The sequence below is a fragment of the Vulpes lagopus genome, chromosome X (assembly GCF_018345385.1).
Source record: "Vulpes lagopus strain Blue_001 chromosome X, ASM1834538v1, whole genome shotgun sequence".
Taxonomy (NCBI): Eukaryota; Metazoa; Chordata; class Mammalia; order Carnivora; family Canidae; genus Vulpes; species Vulpes lagopus.
In genome coordinates, this window is record NC_054848.1 from 24,563,255 (window position 1) to 24,581,517 (window position 18,263).

The 18,263-nt window shown below is 35.6% G+C and overlaps 1 protein-coding gene across 1 annotated transcript in view; it reads left to right on the forward strand.

The window, feature by feature from the left end:
* IL1RAPL1 (interleukin 1 receptor accessory protein like 1) overlaps positions 1 to 18,263 on the forward strand; it is a 1,386,881-nt gene that overhangs the window by 808,326 nt on the left and 560,292 nt on the right. Inside the window, exon 5 of the mRNA XM_041740328.1 lies at positions 17,626 to 17,812. Coding sequence (XP_041596262.1) covers positions 17,626 to 17,812 — 187 coding nt within the window. The remainder of the gene's footprint in view (positions 1 to 17,625; positions 17,813 to 18,263) is intronic.

The window sequence follows — 18,263 nt, forward strand, 5'->3', positions numbered from 1 at the left end:
GACTTGATCCCAGGACCCCAGGATCACGACCTGAATCAAAGGCAGACGCTCAACCACTGAGCTACCCAGGTGTCCCTGTTGAGCATATTTTCATGTGTCTTTTGGCCATCTGGATATCTTCTTTGAAGAACGTATGTTCATTTCTTCTGTTGATTTTTAAATTAGATTATTTGGGTTTTTTTGGGTGTCAATTTATCTAAGTTATTTATGTATTTTGAATACTAACTCTTTATCAGATATGTCATTTGCAAATATCTTCTCCCATTCAGTGGGATGCCTTTTAGATGTGTTTATTGTTTCTTTTTATTTTAATGTAGTCCCAAACATTTATTTTTGCTTTTGTTCTTGTTACCCTTGCCCCAGGAGATATATCTAGAGGGAAGTTGCTATAGTGGATGTCAAAATAGTTACTACTTGTGTTCTTTTCCAGGATTTTGGTGGTTTCAGGTCTCACATTTGGTCTTTAAATTCATCTTTAAACTTTTTTGTATTACCTCTTGTCTCTTTTCTATTCTTTATTAACCTATGTTAAATGTGGCTATACCTATTCTCCCTTGAGAGCTATTTTAATTTTGTATTGCTACCATAACAAATTACCACAAACTTCTTGGCCAAAAACAATACCCATTTTTGTTTTCCCACAGTTCTGTTGTTCAGAACACATAGCAGGCTCAGCTTAGGGTCTCACAAGTGAAAAGTTAAGGTTGCCTGGTCCAGATTCCTAACTGGAGGATCCGGGTAAAAGTCCACTTCAAGTAGTTAGCCAAATTTAGATTCTTGTGGTTATAGTAATAAAGTTTCTGTTTTCTTCCTAATTGTCAGCCAGGGACCACTCTTAGCTCCTAAAAGTTGCTCATATTCTTTCTCTGTCAAATGTCTTCCTCCACCTTTACACTAGTGATAATTTATTGAATCCTTTTCATGCCTCAAATGTCTCAGACTTCCTCTTCTGCTACCAAATACAGAAAGCTCTGTGCTTTTAAGGGCCCATCTGGAGAATTTGGGATCATCTTCCCTATTTTAAGTTATGGTGCCTCATAACATATCATAATTAAAGGAGTGATAAGTCACTATATTCAAGTGTGCTGAGCATTAGAGTGGGTCATCTTTCACTGGACATTTAAAATTTTCTGCCTACCATAAGCACTTTATAATTTAGTCTTTATTCATTTCCTGTCTCTCCTGAATTTGATTAGCTCCTGCTTCACATCTTCCTGTTATTTGTCCTTTTTATTTGGAGTTGTTTTTTTTAATTTTATGAATCATGGTGTTCTTCTAATTCTACAATCACTTATTTAAATATAAAATCCCTGAGGTGCTGGGTTAAAATTTTCCTTTGCTTTGTCTGTAGATATGTGTGTGTGTACGTGTGCTTTCCAATGGTTTTGTTTGCTGAACTGATTCTTATTTTTTTTTCCTGAATCGGCAATAGAAGACACTTTGAGATGAGTAGGGTAAGGTGATCCCATGGCTTACTTGACTTCATACTTCAAGACCACCTTCTTTTGCTGTCATTATGACATGTGGATTTTATTATTTTTATTGTTGGTGGTGGTAGTGGTAGTTTTTTTTTTTTAACAAATAGTACATTTTTTTACAAGTCTGGTTTCTTCTGATTCTTTGACACAATCTTGGTTCACGAGAGCCCTTTATTTGTAGTCAGCCCCTTTTCCCCCTTCACCATTAAATATTCAAAGGAAACATTTCCTCTCAAAGGTGCCTCACTCTCTTCCTAAGGGAGTTGACCACCTCTGGCACTGTGCTTTTTCCATGCTCCTTTCTCTGGATACCTTAATAACTGATGCTCTAATCTACCCAGTCTCAATTTTTTTTCAGTGTTTACCATCTCAGAATTTAACCTCAAAAACTGTCTACAAATTAATAAAAATAATATCATTAACCTAAAAGGAAAAAAAGGTCAAAATGATAGTTCACAAAAGAAGGAATACAAATACCACTTAAGTATATGAAAAGACATTCAACCTCACAAATAATAGAATTATAAGCTAAGACTAAAATAAGAGACCTATTTTACTGATTAAATTTCCAAAAATGAAAATATTTCATAGTTTATCTTGTTAGCTAATGGTATGGGGAAAGAGACAACTCTTAAAGATTGTTGTTGAGGGTGCTATTTGAACCAATTCCTGTGGATAATGGAGAACCTGATAATAGGATATGCCCCCAGATTTGGCTTCAGGATGGATGGGGCTGTTAGGTGGGAATTTTTCACTATTAGCATATTTTCATTAAAAATTTACTTTTCAGTTTCTTTAAAAAATGCAACATTTCCTTTGTTACTTCATACTGTAGATGGATAACAACTGTTATCCATCAGTGGGGGCAGCAGTACTTTATTCTGAGTGTCATTTTGCAACATAAGAGCACTCAAGAGGAAATGAATACCAAGGACAAAAATCTAGGGAAATTCTGGCATTTAACGGAAAGTAAAAGAGTGAATAGAGGTACAAAAGCAAGACCAGGAAAAGGCCTTCAAATAAAATCTCAAGATGACTGGTCATAAATAGTATTCAATACTATATTGTGTTCGAGCCAGATAATGATTGAAAGCCAGGAGATTATTGATAACACTAATAACAACCTTTTTCTGAGAAATAAAAGAAAACTGGGAGCACGGTAGAGAAAGGGATGAGGCTGTGTTGAGAAAATGAGAATAGTTTATGATACTACTGAAATATTTGTATTAGAGAAGGAGAAGAAGTAAGTTACAGGTAGGCATGGAGTACACAAATGTGCACACAAAGACTACCTCTATGTAAATCTCCCAATAATGCAATAAATGGATTATGTAAATATAACATGCATAATGATATTATAAATAATGTTAGTTTGGAATTTCAGGAAAGGATGTAATCCTTCATGGAGACTTTTATTTGACAAATAAGAGACTAGCATACCCAAAGCCACAATTCAAATTAATGACTTATTCATGTTATGTGCTTTATACATTGTAGACATAATAAATGGTAAATAAAGACATTGGTGACTACAAAGTCAAATTAGGCAGCAATACTTTGTACAATTTGGATTACAAATAAATCTATATTAGTAAAGAAAACCAGGAGCCAGAAGCAATGTAATAGCTTTTTCAAATTAGCCACCAAGGTAGTCAATTACAATTGTACTTAATAGACTAGTGAACAGAAGGGTTTTTGAGAGTGGGAATGATTACAATGCTGTTGCATAAATCGTAGCTTCAAAAAAGCACTGAAGTAAAAGATGCCCAGTTAATCATTATGATATTGTTCATGTGTGTATGAAGAATAACTTAGGAAGTCCCTGAATTCTGATAAGACTGAATATAATGAGATTGAACTCCTCCGTTCCATAAGAGTTTTCTTTGGCCATTATCATAATGGACTTTTAAGGAAGAAGCAGATATTATAACTAGAATTCATGTATACAACAAAGCCATTTTCATTTCTTTGCAATAGTTGTTTCATATGAGAAGAACATGAGAAATAACCTTATAGTATTGACAGCAAAGTAGGTTTGACAGCTGACTGTTGCAAAGACTCCTGTGTAATTATCCCACCTAACCTCTGGCTCAGGATAAGTGTTTCTCATATGACCCATACTTCTGAAAATACTGAATTTCAAAATGTCTGTTCCATGTATATAGCTATTGACATCTGCAATTATTTAACCTTCCAGTTCTAGAGTCCCATTGGTGATTCTTCCATCAAAAACCAAGAATGGAGCAAAGCTAATAACAGGCAAGCCCTCATTCATGCTGTTTTATTTATTTTTTTCTCCCTGCTGCATCTAGGGATGCCTTCCACTTTATGCCTCTTGGCAACTGCAGCTCTTTCTGGCAATAATATGAGACAAGTTTAACTGAATTTCGAATGTATGGGACTTGACTCCCAGAAAGGGTGTTCTATTTATACTGAACTTTTTTATAAAAATGAAAAGTTGGATCTGGAGAACAGAAATGGAGGAGAACTGTATTCATAGTAGGATAAGGAGATTAAATATAAAGGGCTATGGGATTCATCTTTTATGAGGTGCTGCTGGAAAGGAGAAAAGCTTTTAAAAAGTGGTGACCATGACATAAATTCCATATTTAGGCAGGTGAGATATTATGAATAACAAAGAGTATGTGAAACAGCATTGGGCATAAGTGAGAAGATTCAAGAGTTGTAGTCAGGTTGACAGTCATCTAAAGGGTTAAGCCATACCTGTGCATCATAGTAACAGCAGTGATCTGTGTTGAGTAACCGTTTGTCCATTACAAAGTCTGTTTGCATTAGGATGCTATTTGCTTCTTGCACAGGCTAGGAAGTTAAGTATCCTTATAATTTTATGATCAGGTAAGTGAAGTTCAAGGAAGACTAGTTATTTGTTCATAATCACACAGCCTGCTAGTGAGTGCTGCCTGTGCAACTCCCCAGTTCTGTCTCTTCCTCCTCTTTCCTCTTTATCATATTTGGGTAAAGGTTAGATCCACTTGTGTTTTGTTTTTGACACTTTTAATCATACCTCTAACATTGCTCTGTGGCATTATATTCTGGCAGTTGACATGTAAAGGAGTTCATTCCCACATTCTTTGCTGACAAAACTTGTAGTGTTATTGTCACATTATAAACATGTTTATATTTATAAAGAAATAAAAATTATTAGACCTTTATTTTCTAAACATGGCCTCTTTTTACCAAGGAAAGTTATTGGATTGCTGGATTTATTTATTTATTTATTTATCTATTTATTTATTATTTATTATTTATTTATTGGATTGTTGGCATTTAAACCATTTGCTCTTTTAGTGATTCAGATTAGTGGCTCTTCTTTCTAGTCAAAAAAATCTAAAAATTACTATCTACTGGAATTGATACTAAAATTACATAAAAAGGATTGAAAAGACACCAACTGTGAAATATGCATGTCACAGAATAACATGGTCTCTCCCCAAAAATGTCTACTTCTGCCTTTATTTTTTTAAGTTGTATTTATTTATTTGAGAGAGAGAAAAACAACACACAAGATTCAGAGGAGGGGCAGATGGCGAGGGAGAGGGATTCTTTAAGCAGACTGACCACTGAGTATGGAGCCTAGTGCGGGGCTCGATCTCACAATGCTGAGATCATGACCTGAGCCAAAACCTAGAGTCAAATGTTTAACTGACTGAGCCACCCAGGCACTCTATAATCCTGCCTTTAAATTAAACCAACTCACTGTTTAAATACTTTTTTTTTGGTTTTAGAATATCAATAAAAGACTTTGATCATAGCTAGAAAAATGCAAAAGTGCCTTACTTTATTAAATGTGCCATGCTTATACAGTGTTATTTGTACTATTTGGAAATATAACTCTATATTTGTGTACCTCTTTATTTACCTCATGGGAGACTTTTTGGAGTTTATGTATAATGTAGATAAAACACTGAGCTATTTGTTTCCTAAACTACTGTATTGACCACGATCTAGTCAGTTAAAGCAAATTCATTCCAAGTATTTCAGTAGGGGAAATTTAATACACAAAATGGGTTATAAATATGGTAGAAGAGCTGAAATGGCATAACATGAGGCATTCCAGGGGTCAGCAACAGCAGGAAGCCACAGACACCCCTCTATTTGGAGGGGAAAAGAAAGAAAGGAAGTGAAATAACCAACTCTAGGACCTGAAATGACAGATCCTCTCTTGGAAAAATTCAACCTTGAAGTCAGCCAGTGTTAGAGCCTGGTAAATGGCTGACATATTTATAGAATAAAGTGGTGAATGAGATGGATAAAACTCCCACTCTCATGGTGCTTACACTGTATGGAGGACAAAATATATACCTATATACAGAAAAAAATGAAAATATCAATTAGCAATCATTGACAAGATAAATATAAAACAGAGTGGTAAAGAATTATAAACCTTTATTATTCTCATAGATTTTTTTGTATTGATTTGATTTTGAAACACTGTATTGAAATAGTGTTTCTCTTAATTATTGAGTTTTTGGTGCCCTCTCACTCATCTCATGCTAGTCTTGTTGGGGTGAGCCTGTGATGTCCGAAAGAAGTCCTAGGTATTTTGTGTGAGCAGCTAGGGGAATGGAGTGGCAATCGGTGACATATGGAAAGCTAGGGAGAGTAGCTTTGAGGGAAAAAGTAAAGATTTACTTGTGGGGCACCTTAGGTTTCAAGTAGCTTTTTAGATTTCGGATAGATTTGTTAAATAGGCAACTGGATACACAAATGTAGAGTTCAGAGAGGGTTCAGAGCTGGAGATATAAACACAGGAGACAACACACGGAAATGATATTTAAAATAAGAGGGTTAAATATGATCAGATCCAGGGAGATTAGATGAGAGAATACGTAAAAGCTTTTTAAAAATAGTGCCTTTACTGAGATATAATTCACATGCTGTATAATTCCTGCATTTAAAGTGTATAATTCATTGTTTTTTAATTGTGATCACATATACCTAACATAAAATATACTCTTTTAACCATTTGTGATCATATGCTTTAGTGGCACTAAATACATTGACAATGTGGTGCAACTATCCCCACTATTCATTTTCAGATTTTTTGTTTGTCATTCCAAGTTCTGTGCAAATTAAATACAAACTCCCCATTCCTTTCTTTCCCCCAGTTTAGGTAACTTCTCTTTTACCTTTGTCTCTTTGGATTCGCCTATTCTAACTATATAAGTGTAGTTGTACAAGTTTGTCCTTTTGTGTCTGGCTTACTTCACTCAGCATAACATTTTTAAGTTTCATCCATGTTGCATCAGGTATCATAATGTTATTCTTTTTAAAGGCCAAGTTGTATTCTGTTGCATTTATATACCACATTCTGTTTATCCATTCATATTTTGATGGACTTTGAGTTCTTTTTATGTTTTGGTATTATAAATAATGCTACTATGAACAAGTAATGCTACTATGAACACTGATACACCAGTATCTCTTTAAGTCCTTACTTTCAATTCTTTTAGGTATATACCTAGGAGTGGAACTGCTAGATCATATGGTAACTCTGTATTTAACTTTTTGAGGAACTGCCAAGCTGGTTTTCCATTGCAGCTGCACCATTTTATATTCCTACTAGTGAGGCACTAGGGTTCCATTTTTTCTACATCTTTGCCAAAACTTGTTGTTTTCCATTTTTTTATAATAGCCATTCCAGTGTCTGTGAAGTGGTATTGTATAAAGCTTTTTGTACAATATTCCTCCCTCCACCATTTCCTCTCAGTAAAATATAAGCTCCATAAAAGAAAGTACTCTGCTTGTTCACTGCTTTATCCCCAGCTGGGCCAGACTTAGTCTTTGTTCAAAAAATATGTATTGACTGAATTAATGAATTTTAAATGTTCAGTAAGTGATAATTGGCTCATTTAATAAATGATGTTATACATCCATGCCTATGTTAGGTTGTGTATTCTCTGCTGGACTTAATGGTTTTATTTTGTTTTTATCAAATGTCATGCCTTTGCTCAGGGAAGGATAAGAGGAAATATATTGAATTTATATAGAAAGAAACTGTCTCAAACCAGTATGGGAGAAAAGTCAGTGAAAGAGTTCAAAAGTGAAATTAGAGTGTTGTGGAAAAGGCAAGCAAGAGCTAATGTGTTACCTTCACATTTGAGCACCAGGCTGGTGGTATGAACATGTTGAGTCAAGGGTGGTAGCTGCAATGTCTTTTTGGGGGAGCATTTCTGGCTTCTATTTACTTTTCCTCCAAAACTTTCTTGGGTGAGGAAGTTTTCGTGTATACAGGTATGCTGTTTTGTCTCCTTTGTGTCTGCAGAAATTAGGCTAGTTTCTATATATGCTAAATTCAAAGAGGTCACTCTTCCTATGAAACTCAGAAAAAAAAAACTCAGGATCATGAATTTTGGTAAGCATTATATATTTAAAATGGTACCAGTCTCTAGAGTCTGGAAATATGCACCTTATCAATTTTATGGAATTGATTCACTTTCTGCCTTATACGTGTAATTTGAAATATGATATAAATGTCCTTAATAATTAAGATTATCTACCATCTTCTCAGTTAATTTCATTTATTGTATTTTTCTTCTGAAGTTAAGGAAAGCAAAGCTCTTACCAAGAAATATCATTCTGCAAAGCAAAACTGAATAAAGCATATGCTGTTATGACATTTAGGGACATATTTAAAGAAATATTAACAGAAAAGAAAAACCCAGTGATTATGAAGGCTGTTACCTGACACTGTCCATTTTTGGTTTCTATACAGTAGGGGAAAATAAAGTATGTTTTTATGTTTATATGTTATTAATCTAACTCTGAAAAATGTATTTGTGAATGAGTATAATTTCCCCTAATTCTGGTACTTCTCTGTCTTCCTTAAAGATTAACATAGATTTTGTTTTACTCTGTTACAACTTTCTCTGGAATTTTCATTGTAAAATGAGGAGGTAGGGTTTAAGATTAGCTGAACATCTGGATCCTGGGTCACTGCTTCTCTACAATAGCCTAGGAGCAAGATTTAATAGTGTAAACATTATTATACTCACTGTAGAAAAAAAAACTGCCTGGGTAATGCTTGGAGAGAAAAAAAATGATTTACAGTGGACCCAAATGTAGCTCACACATGTATTCTCCCTTTTTTTTATCTTTCAAATAAAGAAGGTCAACTACAGTTAGAAGAAAGTCTGTTACAAACACGGTGAAAGAATGAGATAATCAGGTGATTGCAGATAGCTCTTCAGTGCCAGGAAATCTTTACAGCTCTGTTTTATTTTTTTGATGGACCTGGAAGACACATTTTCTTGCCACATCCACTATCAAGAAGTATGTGCTGTTTCAAAGAAGCATAAAACAAGAGGGGATAGAAACTAGTTTATTTGGTGTAGATGAGAGCTGTTTGAAGGGATCGAGCAAAGAAGAAATGTAATCAGAACTATATGGACCTTAATGAATAGTTAATTTTTTCATTTATTTCACAAACATTTACTGAGAGTGCCTACTCTATGCCTGGCACTGTACTAGGCACCTAATTTAAAAAATCATTAGGCCTTTTAAGTCTTGAGCCACAATAGTCAGTGAACACATTTTTATAATGCCTTAGTCTCCTTGCGCCAGCAGAAACTGGTATTCAAAAGGGTAGAAAGAGCTTAAAAGATTAAAAATAGAAGTGCTTGATATGTCAGAAAATTAAACATAAAATATCCATATGACCCAACATTTCCATTACTAGGTATATTCCCAAAAGTATCGAAAGAAGGAACTCAAACAAATACTTGGACATGGACTTTCATAGCAGCATTATTTTCAGTAGCTAAAATGTGGAAACAAATTCAAATGTCCATCTGCTCATGTTCAAATGAACTATATTTGTGTATCTACACAGTGGGCTATTAGCCACGAAAAGGAATGAAGTACAGATGCATACTCCAATATGGGTGAATCTTGAACACATCATGCTAAGTAAAAGAAGTCATACACAAAAAACCACACATTATGTTATTCCTTTTATATGAAATATTCCTAATAAGCAAATCCATGAAGACAGCAGATTGATGGTTGTTAGGGGCTGTGGGAATGAGGAAATAGGGAGCACTTGCTAATAGTTATGGGTTTCTTTTGGGGATGATAAAAATGCCATAGAACTAGATAGAGGTTGTACAGCATCATTAATGTACTGAATGATGCTTAATTGTACACTTTCAAATATTAATAGTTAATTTTATGTTGTATTTTACCTGTTAAAAAATAGATCTCTAAGAATCCAAACAGTATGCAGCTCTCTTATATACTGTGAGAAGAATATATATTAACAGAGGGGACAGCAAAATAAATGTAAATAAAGGATTGCAAATTGAGATTGTTTCTAGGAAAATAAAGGGATAAGATGGATAGGCTTTCCTGAAGAACTTATTTGTAATTTAGGTGACCTTTGAACCCATGTCTTAGGCCTCAGTTTCCTTCAGAGGCATGTTTTTATTTTTGTTTTTCTGTCCCCTTCTTTTCTCCTCCCTCAAGAAGAGGTCAGGAAGGAGACTCTGTGATCTAGTTGTGAAGTTCAAAAGTCCTCATGCCCAGGAATAACTCAGAGAAATACTGGATGAGGATTCCATTCACCGAGGCCTTCTCAACTCTAATATTTCAGGAAGCTTAGCATGAAAAACAGAGATGGCAAAATTATACTAATTACTTGCCACCAAAAAGGACAAAAATAATTATTTTGAATTTATAGTTAGCAGAAGACTGTGAATGAAGTTCAGGTTACCAGTTAAATTTTTGGAAACCAGAATTTCAAATGAGAAGGCAATAAACTGGCATTTTTAGTGTTATCACTTGCTCAGTGGTCTTTCTATAATCTTTTTACAAGGGCTGATTTCAAGCAAAGTTAAATCAATAAGTCCTCCAGAGCTCTTCTCAAAAGAAAACCTAATCCAAACAAATTTTACATTTAGTGCCAGTAGCTGTAAGCATAATATGTATAAGAAAGATAAGATATAACAGAGGGGCCACACGCATAGCTTCAGGCATCACCATAAACACGGATAGAAAAAATTAAAATCTAGAAAAAATTGAAAGGCTTTCAGATTAGAAATAAACTAGCAAAGCATATTTAAGGTTTAACAAACTGTACGATGTTCCCTCCGTAATCTAACCCTTACATGTTTTTTATTCCTAACATTTTATTTTCACCACTAATGATTGGACACTATGAGAAAATTTGTGGTAAAGGAACCACCTTCCAGATGGTTCAGTTCTGTTCAGATCTGAACTAACTGAACCTTCAGATCTGCTGTCCTTCCATGCCCAAGTATTTGAGACACTTTAAAAATACTGTGTACTTTTATTTTTACAAAACATTTATGTACAAAAGATTATGACTTAAAAAAATGACCAGTGAATGGTAGAGTAGACCCTATATAACAGAGAAGAGAGAACAGCTTAATCCTTTAAAAACATTGATCAAATTCCTATCTGTCTTTCTCAGCAGTTCATAATGTGGGAAAAGATCTCCAAATACTATGGCAATGTTATTATTTTTCCTAGGGACCTGAGAATTAACAGACGGGTCAAGTGTTTAGTGATACTGTTAGAGGATCTATTTAACAATCATGCTACTGGTAATTCTGTTAGAGTAGGAGAGGGACATTCAGCACCAAATATTATCATGCAGAGGAGGTATAATTACAGAATAATTGTAACTGTGCTACCCTCAGTGTGGTGTCATGTGGTCTTTTTTTTTTTTATGTGGTCTTTATTATAGTTTATCAGCTAAACAGGTAATATACAAAATTTCCCTTCTCACACCTCATTTTATTTTTTTAAGATTTTAAAAAATTTATTTATTTATTAGAGACACACAGAGAGAGGCAGAGACATAGGCAGAGGGAGAAGCAGGCTCCTCACGGGGATCCTGATGCAGACTCAGTCCCAGAACCCTGGGATCACAACCTGAGCCAAAGGCAGACACTCAACCACTGAGCCACCCAGGTGCCCCTCACACCTCATTTTCTTTCTTACCTCCTGTCTGGACCACCCACATTTCCACACCTCGATCTGTAGTTGTGCAATGTTGTCATCCTTTAAAACATGAATGTAAATCTGTGATAGCTCCCATGAGTGCCAATTCAGAATCTTGGTCTATTTCAAGGTAGCAGACTGCAAAGAAACCTGTGGAGAACTTGAACGCCCTGTACTGACTTCCAAAGTCTGTACTTACAGAAGTTATTTTCATTTTATATTTGTCATATATTTGCTTCTTAATTATGTTCATATTATATTTGTTAGTTCTCAATCTTTATATTGGTTTCAGGTTACGTTTTTTCCTCTCTTGTAAGGCAGGACTCTGGGCAGTCCTTTCAGTAGCTACCTCATTTACAAGGATGTAAGTTTGTGGGGCACCTGGGTGGCTCAGTGGTTGAACATCTGCCTTTGGCTCAGGTCATGATCCTGGTAGCCTGAGAATGAGTCTCACATCAGAATCCCCACAAGGAGCCTACTTCTTCCTCTGCCTATGTTTCTGCCTCTCTCTGTGTGTCTCTCATGAATAAGTAAATAAAATCTTTAAAAAATGTAAGTTTGTAAAAAGTAGTAGAAAGAGCTGGAGAAAACCTACAGGACCTGTGATTTGCTCCCTTTTAGTCCTTACTAAACATAGGGGAGCTTAAGGACCTGAATTTTCAAAGAAATCCAGGTTAGATCACATTTTCCCTTTCTCCCAAAGACATCTATTTGGAGGTATAAAAGAAGAGAAAACCGGGGGCTAAGAGTGAGTAACTTTCTTTTGTTTTAAACGGTGTTAAATATATATGCATATATAGTTTTTGTGTGCTGACCCAGCACTAATGATCTCCAGTAGCGTATAGAATTAGAAGTGAGTCAATATGAGTTGTAACCCCATTTTTGCCACTAAATAGGTAGTAGAACTTGGGTAAGTCATTGACTTCTTTAGGCATTGGGTTGCTTTGTTATGACCTCAGCAGGTGAAAAGAAGGAAATCTGTGTGACTTTGATTTGTAAAATACATTTTGTGTCCTTGGTGTATACTACAGGTCACCTCTGCCAGAGAAAAGTAGTTTTTTTTAATTCATTAAATATTGATTGTATTGTATTTTTATTTATTATTGAAGTGTAGTTGAACTAGGTCTTTTTAAAATCCACAATAATATCATTTCTTCCCTGGAGAGGACACTTCAGTGTTGAGTCTCAGTTAAGAACAACTGTTTAAAAAAAAACAACTGTTTTCTCTACATATATGTATATCCTGTCTTTCTAGCCATTTTATTAACATCAAAACCAACAGTCATGCTGGATTGTTGCCTTGTTGCCTAGATTGCAGCCCATCTGTTCTCAACAATAGAATATGAGTAAATACGTGCTGATGATTTTCACCGTACATCCTATAGGAGCATTTGCCTTACCCCATTTACCCCGTTGCATGGTATTTCCCTGATGGCACAGAGCCACAGTGCCATAGCAGTTGTGCTGCAAATTTGATGATGGCGGATGGTGCTCTTTACTTTGAGAGTGTGTAATTCCCCTCAGGGGGATCACATATTTATTAATGTGTCGCAAGTTGCTTGCTTCGTGTTATCTCTTCTCAGTAAATAGGAGTATAGTGTTCATAGGATGCTGCTTTATTTTTAGCTTTTTAAATCACCTCCTGATGAACAGAAACAGTAAACAAGTATTAAAACATTGAAAGTAATTTGGAAATAGTGCTATCCTGGGGAGTCTGGAATTCCAGACATTACCAGACAGTTGTAAATCAGCAGTCACCTCACAGAGATGAGGAATAAAAGTTGGGAAAGTAAGAACATCAAAGTGTGCTGATCTGGAGCCACTTTCTGGAAATTAGGGGTCAGTTGCATTTATAAAAGAGGAGAAGGGGACAACTGGGGTGAGGAGTTTGTATTTTTCATCAAGTGTACTCACTCTTCTCCAGCCCACTCAGATATTCCAGGTGAAAAACAGAAGGATTTATCTGGATTCTTTGCCTGGAACTAATTAAACACCAAAGAACTGAAGGCATCCTCATGGTCGTGTTGTCTATCTCACCTGCCTTTTAAACACCCAGGGTGGCTAGACTGGAAAATGGAAATCTAAAGAAAATAGTGAAGAGGGATGCATTACTGATGATGAGATCTAACACTTCCTGAGTGCTCCTGGAAGATGGTCACTGCCCAAAGCTCTTTTTGTGTTTTTGCATGTTTGACTCCCAGACCAACCTTTGAGGTCTTTAGTATTATTTTCTTCTTATATACACGAGTAGATGGAAGCCTAAGGATTCAGGTGACTTTCCCTAATTTTCAAAAGTAATGAGTGATCAAGCTGGAATATAAACCTCTCACAGTTGGGTTTTGGAGATCTTGCTCTCAACCCTGTCTGTATAAAATATGTTGGGCATTTAATGAAAGAAGGTATGGGAAAACAAACAAACAACAGCAATCAGTAGTTTGAGGAGAAGGAAAACCCAAGACTCGGGAGTTTAAAAGATTAATGTGGAGTTCCCATGTAGAATTTACTGATTTACTTCTTAGGAAAGTATGTTCTTTAAGAATTCTAATGTGTACAATTATCAGAATTATTCTAAAATATGCATATTTTCTTACTATACATTGGAAAGTGTCCTAGGATAGTTAATTGCTTAACTTAGGTTATTATTTTTTTCTGATAATATTATCTGAAAATAAGCCCATGAAGAGCATGCTCTAGTCTGTGCTGGAGTAAAATTAATAAATAATGCATGAGCAATATTTCTGGCAAAACCAAAGAGGCTATTTTTTTCTACTTGGGTGTGAAGCTCAAGCTAAAATTTAGCACACTTTCTTTTCTCTCAAAGCTGTTTCTTTTTCCATATTTTCCATGCTGAGAGATTGACTCTAGTTTTCATATACTCATCTGACAAAAGTTCTTCATCATCTTGAATACCTCTCTTTCCTTTACTCCTTCACTCTCATATCAATTCTATATCTTAAATATAATTTGAACATGGTTCCTCCTTTCTGTCTCAATGGCCATTGCCTTTGGAGCTGCCATTTTTCTCCTGAATGAATGATGTTGTTTTCTGATTATCTCACTGCACTTAGTCCTTGGTTCTCTCCAACCCATTTTTCTCACTGTGATCAAAAAAAATCTTTTCAAAATCCAAATGTCTTCAATTCCTAGCATAAAGTCCACATTCTGCTGTGGCTTACCTGCCTCTCCTTCAGGCTTCTGCACAACTCTCCAGTCTCAATCCCCATTGTCTCTTCATAACTACTTCATAATCCAGCCAAACTAAGGTATTTGCAATTCCTCCAACACATCAAGTTGTTGCATGTCTTCAAGACTGTGCATACTATTCCCTGAAAAAGCCTTTCTTAAAATTGCCATATTCTTACTCATTCTGTAAGACAACCAGGTATCACAACTTTTGAAGTCTCGTTTCTCTCTTTGACACTCCTGTGGTAGCACACAGTAGTTCTTTGTAGTGCTTCTCACATTGACATTCACCTATTTACTTATGTATCATTTCTCCTGGATTGTGAGGAGCCAAGAGCAGGGAATTTATCTTATCATTCAAACAAAATCTCTGAACACATTCTTTCAGGAACTTTTTATTGATTGACATTGTTTAAAGGTTAAGGGTTTCACCTATGAAGTTTATTTTATTTTGTTTTATTTATTTTATTTTTAAAGGGAGAGAGAGAGGAAAGGGAGGGGCATAGGGAGAAGTAAAGAGAGAATCATAAGCAAGTTCAACATGTAGTGTGGAGCCCGATGGAGGGCTTGATCTCACAACCTGGAAATCATGATCTGAGCTGAAATCAAAAGTTGGTAATTAACAGACTGAGCCACCTGAGCGCCCCTCTTCCCAACCTATAAAGCATTTTAGACCTGTAGGCTATTATAGCATTCCCAACCTATAAAGCATTTTAGACCTATAGGCTATTATAATATAATATTATATTATATTTTGTAGGCTATTATACAAAGGTAAAGACAGCCACATTTAATAAGTCTACCTAATAATTTTGTGGTAGTTTTCTTTGTTACCCAATATAAAGCTGAGTAAATAACTATAAAGGAAAACTCTACTTTTCTCCTCATTCTCAGTACTTCTGAAATGGAGTATGTAGGGTTTTTTCCCACCACACCAAGCAATTTTGTAATACCAGCTGGATGTGCTACAGTTCAAATCTGTTCTGATACTATCTACTTGGAGATAATATCACACCCCACAGGGTAAGACTCAATCCCACAAGACTGCCCCTGCCTCACAATTCAGATATCAATTGCAAGTCCAGATTGTCACCTGTGCTTCTGACAGACTGACTGTAAATCAGAGGTTCTTACAACCCCCTCCTTGGATTCAATCATTTGCTAGAATGGCTCACAAAACCCAGGAAAACAGTTTACTTACTATTGTTGGGTATTTCAGAGGATAGAAATGAATGGTCAGATGGAAGAGATGTGTGGGGCAAAGTGTGGAGGAAGAGGCACAGAACTTCCATGTCGTCTCCAGGCATGCCACCCTCCCAGCACCTCCATATATTCATCAACCCAAACTCATCAAATCTTTTTTGTTCTAGAGTTTTTATAGAGCATAGCCTGAAATTCTTGCCCTCTTGCCTGAAGGTCAGTGGAGAGAGTTAAAAATTCCAACCTTCTGCACACTTGGTCTTTCTGATAACCAGCCCCATCCCCACCGAGGCTTGCCAGGGACTTCACCCCAAAGCATCTCCTTAACATAAATTCAAAGACAATTAAAAGGGGTTTACTTTGAATAACAAAAGACACTCCTATTACTCAGGCAGTTCTGAGTTTCAGGAAATCTGTGCCAGCTAAGACCAACTATATGTTTTACTATGCCATAACCAACCTACCTATTTTCTGGCTATTCTCATCATGTCATATAGGCATTTTTAAAATAAAGCAAGAATTTAAATCAAAGAGTTGCTTAAATGTCAAGCATCTTGGCTAAATAAGGAGGAAGACTTGGGGGCTATGATCTGTGTACAGCAATGTGGAGCGAGAAGTGCCAACATTACTGAGTACCAGTAACAGGCCAAACAGATTTTAATTCATTATCCCATTTAATACTCAAACACCCTCCACCTAAAGTTCCAAGGTGTTAAATGGGTTGCACAAAGTTACAGAAATAGTAAGCAGTAAAACTCAAAGACAGGACTTTGATACCCAAGTATACAAGTGAGCCATTGGGCACTTACCAAGTAAGACATTCTGTACAAAACCTTGAATTTAATGTTTTATGCTTCTCTTTATTCTCACTGCCTATATCAGCATGACTGACCCATAGCAGTGCTCAGTGCATGTCCAGAGACATAAACAGCAGAGAGAGTGCAGTTTACAAAACAAAAAACAAAAAACAAAAACAAAACTTCCTTTGGTCTACTCTTTCAGAGATCTCTGAACTTGATTTCTGTTCTCTTGTATTTCAAGTTATAAACCTGATTTAGGAACCAACAGGTTGTAAAATGACATACTGTTATAATGAACTGATTCCATAGAATCTACCAGGGTGGAGTTGTCCTTACATAATACATTAGAATAATTCTCTTGTCTGACAACCTGGACTCCAGGTCCCAACCCAAATGGGTCTGGGTTTGTAAAGATAATAATCTTGCTGTATTTTTATCCGAGAATGTTTTCTTCCCAGACTCATCAATAAGCTCTCCACTTATCAAGACAACCAGTACTGTAAGAATTGAGCAGCTTTATTCTTCTCCTTCCATTATGCTTAATAGATCAGTTACATTTTTCTACTTCTCTGTTGAGTTTGCCAAGTTTAGCATAAACCCAAGGTTGACTTCCTTCCTGACCTAAATCTACCTTTATTTTTTTTTACATTTCTAGATACAGAAATCCTTATTGAACATTTTTTTCAAAAAAGAATTGTATATAATACAAAACTTTTTCTAGAAAATGAAAAATATACAAATGGTTTCACAGAACCAAGCAGTGTTTAGCTGAGTGATAAGAGAGAACCCTGTGGAATAAGCCATGATACCATAACATTAATTAGTGGAGTTTTTCTTTCTCTCTCTCTTCCTCCTCCTCCTTCTCTCTCTGTCTCTGCCTCTGTCTCTCTGTCTGTCCCCTTTAGTGAAGTAAACATACTGCGTGGCAGCACTTACTTTTTGTTCACACCAGACCATGTATTTATTCTGCTTCATTACAGAAACTCGACATACTGTATGAAAGTATCCATCTCACTGACCGTGGGTGAAAATGATACTGGACTCTGCTACAATTCCAAGATGAAATACTTTGACAAAGCTGAACTTAGCAAAAGCAAGGAAATTTCATGCCGTGACATAGAAGATTTTTTACTACCAACTAGAGAACCTGAAATCCTATGGTATAAGGTATGTACTGTGAATGATTTTGTTCCTTATAAATAGACTAATCTGTATCTTATTCTTGGACAAGTTGGATAAAAAAGTTATATGAATATGATGAAGTTTGGCTCTGCCCTCCTAAAATACAGCAAGTTGTGCTGGTCATTAAGTTTTCAAACCAATAGCTTTTATAAATCCTAGTCAATATTTGCATTAGCGATCCATTACAGTAAGCTGTTGTGTTTACGTTTGTATCTAGTTTATATAATTCCTTCAAGTCTATTATAATCTGTGTTGATAATTTCAGGAACTAAAATACATTAAGCATCCATTTCAGAGCTCTTGATAAAAACGTTCCTAATGTTTCCAAACAAGGAAAAGATTGATTTACTTCCATTAAAAAAAATGATACACTAGCTTTATGAAAAGTTCTGTTTAATGGAAGTATCTTTGTGTAGATTCTAATCCTATTCACATA